At 44.8% G+C, this 7,687-nt stretch overlaps 1 protein-coding gene across 1 annotated transcript in view; it reads right to left on the minus strand.

Moving 5' to 3' along the window:
- The window catches only part of LOC106814315 (neprilysin-11-like), a 23,981-nt gene extending 16,581 nt beyond the window's left edge, over positions 1-7,400 (minus strand). Inside the window, exon 1 of the mRNA XM_014818617.1 lies at positions 7,313-7,400. Within this exon, the coding sequence (XP_014674103.1) occupies positions 7,313-7,400 (88 nt within the window). The remainder of the gene's footprint in view (positions 1-7,312) is intronic.
- Between the last annotated feature and the right edge of the window lie 287 nt (positions 7,401-7,687).

Below are 7,687 nucleotides of genomic sequence, written 5' to 3' on the forward strand. Positions count from 1 at the left end.
TAGTAGTAGTAGTAGTAGTAGTAGTAGTAGTAGTAGTAGTAGTAGTAGCAGCATCAGCAGTAACGGTATCAGTAGCAGTAACGGTAGCAACACCAGAAGTAGCGGCACTAGCAGCAGCAGCAGCAGCAGCAGTAACATTACAAGGGGTAGCACTAGTATAGCTATATAGCAGCGAGATAGGTGACAAAAACAGCGAGCATAATATGTGGGCCTGCGGCGAGCCGGACGAGGTGTATTTATAGGTTACTTACGGCGTTTCAAACTGCAGCAGTTTTTAGCGCAGATTCGTGCGGCCACTACTATCACGAAAGAAATTCCCAATTAGGGCTTAATTAACGCGACATGCGCGCTATCGCTTCTGCCGAGCAAAAGTTTTAGCGCGTAGGAAAATATAGTGAATAATTGCTGCAAGTAATTAATGGCACGGCACTCGCTCATCTTTGCCAAGATTTTAGGTGTAAGTAATCCACTCGTAATCATCTATGGCTCATGCTAAAATATGCAAGTGCAGAAATAGCAAATACTTTCGTTGTCAGTGAGTGCTCTGGGTGAACTTTGCATTAGCACGCCGTTAACGTGCGTCGATATCACACTGACAAGCTGTCGAAACAGTTCTCCTAGTGTTTAATAAGCGCTGCGGGCGGCTATATATTTATGCATCTTGCTAACTTGCCAACGCACTAAACTCGACCTCACCCCAGCAGCTACGAACAGGGACAAATGGGAGGGGGACTACGGTGATTCACTTGTTCGACAGATATACTCGGTTGTGAGCACGCGCGCTGATCGCACTGTGTATATTGCTCTAACCGGCTAACACTGATTAGCTAAATATCCAAGAGCGCAACAACACGCCGATAGAACAACAATAAATATCCGCGAGTAAACAAACAAGCGACGTTGCAGAGCGGTTCGCTCCGCCTGCATGGCTTCCTCCTGCACGACAGGCGCGCCTCTCTCGGCCGCTGGAAGGACGTGGCGGACAAGAGGTCACCCCGTGGCATCTTACTGCCAATCGTTCACGCAGCTTGCGACGCTCCGACCATTAGCAAATCTCTCTAATTCGGCATGTGCTTCACACATCTGCTGATTATGTCGATATTTGACTTCGTGTCTTAAATAGCCACGCGGCGTCGACGCGCGTGTATCGTAGCGAGAAACAATTTACGTGATCTGGCGACGTCTGCATTACGGAAGAGAGAGAGAGAAAGAGAGACAAACAGATAGAACACAACAGATGACATTTTGTAAATAGGTGACGCGGCATCTAAAACCCACGTCACTACTCATCACCATCCGATAGTACAGCAACAGCCCAAGTCCACCGGGTACGACACACTACGTAACGGGCAGTACCGGATCCAACAATCTTAACTTATCCGAACTCCACCCTGAGATTTTTACACTATTTCAGCGAGTCCGTGTGAGCATCCCTGAGAACGATCTCTGCCATACTGCAGCTAAACTCACAGTTACATCCACAAGCATTGCCTCGCGAAATATAGTCACCATTCACCCACACGACAAATGTCCGCCAGAAAAACTTTAGCCAAGACCGAGCACCGAGCGAAATGCCTGCACACACGTTATCGAAGCGCGTTTATTTGTCAAATTTTAACGTTTGAATCTTTAACGATAGCATGACCTTCCCTCAATTTTGCTGCGGACTCTCCTCTTTTTGAGGGTTACGGACCCTAACGACTCTACATAACAGCATACTATATCACTCGCTTCATGATCTATGTGTGCGTAAAGGAAATGACCAAAAAAAAATGGAATCCCAGCGAGCACACACAAGATCTTGCATTACTGAAGCACTGGGAGCCCTTCAAGCTGCAACGCATGACAACATGCACATCACCATACACTGGGAGCTCGCGACAATAATCCTCACAAAGATATGGCGAGAGCGAGCGACACGAAACACTATATACAAGAGAGAAATTGGCCTTGCCTGATGCTACCGCCCCAAATACCCCACAAAGAACGAGTCACACAATGCACCAAAAGCTGGCATCACCACAATCCTCCCAACACTCATCACACGAACGATGCGAGAGAAAATGCGCGAGCCTTGAAGACAGCCCAGGTCACTAACCAAAAACGTACAGAAAACAACCCTGTATAGTCCTGTCTACATCGATCCGTTGGTTCACACTGATAACAAAACCAAGATTCACAATATACCCCAGAGTGATTTTTTAATTATGGTAACACCACATCCGCCGCCGTTTAGTCTTCCACGAGTGAGTATCAAATTACCTATACTTTTTACGACACATTAGTGACATCTTGTACAGGATTGCTGAATGAGCTGAACACTGAGCTCTTATGAACCAACCACCACCCTCCTGCTGCACCCTTTGCCAAACCAGACACACCTCACATGTCCCCGTGTTACCTACACAACTAGACTAAAAAAATAGGGCCCTAATTTGGCGTTTTGTGCCAATCTTGTTGCAATTGTTGATAAAAAACTTATATCGTCATTTTCTGTTCACAGCATACTCTCATATCCTACCTCACACGCTAATACCAGCAGCACTACGTACACACCACACACTACACCACCACAACCACGCACACGCCACCAATGCACACACACACACAACACATACACACACCAACCAACACACACACACCCAACCAAGCACACACCACGACACACACGCAAGCACACACGCGCAACACATGCACACCACACGACCGCACAACGCCACACGCCAACACCACACGCACACCACACAACTCACACAACGCACACACACACACACACGAACCACCACGCAGCGCCACGCACATACGCCCAGCCACACCACACACTACGAACGCCAGCTGCCTGAACACCCACCGAACACAACGCACACGCGCACACAGCACAAACCCACAGGGGTCACCCACACCACGCACCAAACGTACACACAAACACAAACGTCTTAATAATTAGCGCAATGCAATAGCTTTGGACGATTGGGCGTAGCTATCAAAATATCAAAGTACAATAAATAGAGATATTAAGCTCTATGATGTAACTCAGTGAACCTATCTTAAGCAGTCAGCTCCGCGAAACCGCGCATATTCAACACCCAGCTCGATAGTAATATGTTATCTATTATCGCTAGGTGCATACGCGAAATCATCACACCGAGCTAAAAACACATCACAGTCACTGAGCGCCATATCGTCCCACATGCGCGATTACACACAACGAAAACAATTACAAACGCTAGACGCATCCTTCGACAAAGTAGAAAAAGCGGCGCGCGGCCGTGATCAAGGTTACAGGACAAGCAGTTGAGGTAAGTACGTCTACCGGAACATATTCCAGCTACAACTCCGCTGCTCATGCTCATCAGTGCGGGTGTGATAGACAGAAGGAAGCGTGGGCGAATATATAGACAGCAAAGAGGTCATATATTCGGTAAGAACTGCCCATATAGACGGGGCGAAATCGTCGCTATACCGCACGCTTCCTCCTATGGTTACTCCTGCATCTTCAAAATACTCTTGATAATGCAATATGCATAACGTTTTGATGCCGAAAAATAAACTGTCTTCAGACTGAAAGTCTGAAATCTTGAGACGAAGAGATCGCGGCTAACCCTAAATGATCGCCAAAGTTATCGGTCTGCCTCGCCTACCCAAGAATATTCGCGCCCATTCATTCAATAACAAATCACAAGAAATAAATATTCCAGTCCAATTACTGCTATACGAAGACTCTAACACACGCCACACAATGAATTATTTATCATCAACAGGTATAATAGGATGATTGTAAGAGTTGTTAACGCCCGAGTTACTAACGCAACCAATAAACGAGTAGGGCACCGCGTATGTCATCTCACTCGGTATTACAATAACTCGGGATGTGAACGCTGAGATAACTGATAAATTTAGATGATTAGGGAGCAAGTCTGTCAAGCACAAACATAATTGACCAAAGTATGAAGAACAGACAAGAAGATGTTGAAAAGAAGTGTCCAAGATGTAACGATAGAGAGAGAGTAGTACAATATGATGACCAAAAGAAGGAGAGAGGAGCGACACAGAAAAAAGAGAAAGAGAGGTCGAGCGATGACGTGCTCAAACAGCAAAGATCAGGAAGCGTGCTGCAAAGCTCTCTATCACCCAAAGTATAAAGAAGAAGCGTAAATAAACAACGAGAAGCTAAGAGTAAAAGGCACGCAAGAAGAGATGATGATAGAGAAGAGCAATGATGAGCCTTCAAACGTCTCTTGAAGTTGAGCTCTCCGGTTGCGCGACACCACTACACTCAATATTTCGCATTCTACGATCACATTGCCAAAATTCTACACTCATATTTATCTTCGCACTATATTAATCTAACTACCATACACATCATCCAAAACCCGTGTCGAATATGTGCATCTCTTCTGGCCATGCCCTATTTGCATTGCCACATAGCTAGAAATAGAGCAAAATCGCGTGAAACCTAAACTTGACTGGTTAAGTGGCCATTGTTTCAATTGTGCCAAAAAGTGTGTACTGTTGGCGTCATGTAACTGGTCTCTGAGAGTAAGTAGTGACACGTAAAGTCAAAATATGTGACGTTGACGGACGGACGGGTACGGACGGAATCGTGACGACGCTACGAACGGACGAAGACGGACAGTACGGCCACTGGACGGCAACGGACGGACGACGACGCAGCCGACGATTGTCCCACGAGGTCGAGCTGAAAAATAGGCAAGCAGCGAGCAACAGCCGGTAGCGTCACTCACGCATCGATCGCATTCCTGCACTACGCGATGTCCATAACGTCACTTGGCTCATATAAGTCCGTAAGAGCGAGCGAAATACTCACGCACAACAGAATGGCGAGTAAAGAGCCACTTAACAACGTAAAAGTGATCGAAAATGCAAATCATCCACATGTGAGATACGCATATCGCACCAGAAAACCCACACGTCTCGCTGCAGAACACACAGAAAAAATAAAGACCCACACCAACCAGAGTATGCAAATTTTCTTACAGCCCAACAAAACCAAAAAACCTAGCAGCACCAGAAGTCTTGCGGTAGACATTGCGCTTGCAGACGGTGGCGACGAAACAACAATAACCCGACAACCAACAAAGTAAAACCAACCCTCTCTAGTAAAACGACAACTAAATTAAGACAAACGCCGCGCTAGTCGTAACCACACACGCGACAAGTTCAGAATAGATCCGCTGAAACCCATAATTAACCCTCCCCTCACTTACAAACCATAAACCCTTACCCCCGCAAGTAAAAACACATTCCCTGCAACACATGTACAAACGATTAGAACCTTACGACACAAGTAATAAAACATGCCCTGGCAAACACAAACAAGAAAACCTTGCGACACCACACGAAAATCAAACACATCGCGAACAACAAACACAACTTCATAAACTTACACAGCAGGAAGCGGGGAACCTACGCGCCAGAAAACCTACAGCAAAATCGATTAGAAGCTATCACCACAAAACGATACACACCCCGGCCGGCGAAATTTTTTTCCCAAACGCCGATTACTTACAGAATCGATGAGCAAAAAGATAGAAGAGATTCGTTTAGCGTACCACCATGTCTGATTGCTGGGCGCCTTTCGATGAGTTGCTTTTGGCCCGGAACCGTTAAAGGCAGTGCAAGCAAGAGAACGATTAACCGTCCCCATCAAAAGAGGTGAGCTGCAAATCCAATAGTCCAAAAGAAGTTGAAATTAATTCGCAATAAACCGTAACCAAATCGTCTAACACCCTTAAAACGAAACGATAAAACAACCTACGACTTAACCGGTCTATGTAAAACACCCTCATACTGACTTCGCCCAAACAAACACCCTAGACCCTAACCCTAACCTGGCGCACATCTGTGTTATAGAGATGCGGTCCAAACCGCTAACCCCTCTTATTTTTACTATGAATAAGCACTTAATCGGTGCGTCCGCTCCAACCCCTACATTAAATTTAAATTTAACATTCTCATCTAAGATGAGAAATAGCACATTTAAATTAATTTCATAAAAAAAAAATATAATGTTTCCAATTAAAATATTTAATTGTGTTGACCTAAGCAATATCATGCAAAATCGTCTTGCCTAATATCAATAAATTACATTAGCTAAAACAAATACAATGTAAAGTAATCTGGAGAAAGTTAGATTAGATTAGTAGGCATTAAGTATTAGAAATAAAACAACACGTCATGACGATTGTTAACGCTTATCGGAAATAAAAAATATGCAGAGAAAAAAAAAATACTATTAAAAAAACCAATAACGCAGAGAATGTTTTCGAAACCAACGACATCTCTAAAAATGTACGTAATCCACTGAAATAATCGAAACGCTCGCATATGTAAGCATGTCTGGCATAAAATCAAAATCAAATACGATATTCGCGCCCACAGAAAGAAATTATACAATAAGATATACTTCAGATATCGAGCAACACTGCCGATAACAATCAAAACATATACTACACGCGAAATAGCATTATAATTATGAGCGAACCACCAATCAAGGGGCAAAAAGATTTATGAATTCTGACTATACAGAACCCAATCCAACGAAGCGCTAGTAAATTCTTAAGCTAACCTTATGTTATTATGATAATATCGCGTCATGGTTTCGGCGAATAGAAATAATCAAACATATCTGCGCCACGAACAGCGTTCAGAGTGTTCTGCATAGCCAGTCATCTAAAATGCAAACAGACCAAAGGCGCCCGTTAATGTCCCGCGCAAATAAAAAACGACACAGCATATGGCAAAACAATCTCGCGCCACTTCCTCAACGTCCTCGGAAAAAAAAAAAAAAAAAACAGCACGTATATAACTGTTAGAATTTAGGTTATGCGCCGGGTTGTTACGTGTGGTGCCAGCGTGGTGTGTGGCGCGGCGTGTGCCGTCTGATGCGTGGAACTTGCACTCCGGCAATGCCACTTCTTAGGAGCGCCGTCACGTGGTGGCTGAGACGCATCGCGCTTAACTGTTCCTCGAAGTGTCGTGTGTTGCTGTGTGGCTGCGCGTGCTATAAACGATAGTTTATAAAGATCCACGCCTAAAACAAAATCGTATCATACTCTGAAAAAAATTCGAAATCGATTTGTAGATGCTGTTTTGACACAGCTACGCAACAACAAAAAATAACACAGCCTGCGAAAACTTTATACGAGACATGCGTATGGCAATGCGGCAACCAACTAGCCACCCCATCCAATCCACTGCAATAAAATGCTGAATAAGCAAGTAGCGCAACCAGTTGCAGTATAAACACATTTATAGATTATGTTGGCCCTCTCAACGTGCATTGTCCCACCTCTGACGAATACCGGCAGTGCATAGATTAGCAGCCGGTAGTCACAGATGTGCCAGAGCTGTCTTCCGTAGCATGCCAGATGATTCATATCTGAACTCTCTTCGCCGCGCAAGAAATGTGACGCCTTCATGATAACCCGTCGGCTTATCTGAATAGAATTTCACTAGCACCGCTCGCATCACCTCTCGCTTCGGAGCGTCGGTTAACGGCACGTGACTCACACATCGCTGCACATTACGGTGCGCGCCCTCCGGCAAAAAACATAGTTACACCAACAGTATAGGCACAGTTTAAATTGCATTCCAATTGCATCCCATAAACCCATATATATAACGCGTAATATATCCCCGTTGTCCTCCAATAAGTAACGGATAT

This window comes from Priapulus caudatus, unplaced genomic scaffold, assembly GCF_000485595.1.
Source record: "Priapulus caudatus unplaced genomic scaffold, Priapulus_caudatus-5.0.1 Scaffold904, whole genome shotgun sequence".
NCBI classification, from domain to species: domain Eukaryota; kingdom Metazoa; phylum Priapulida; class Priapulimorpha; order Priapulimorphida; family Priapulidae; genus Priapulus; species Priapulus caudatus.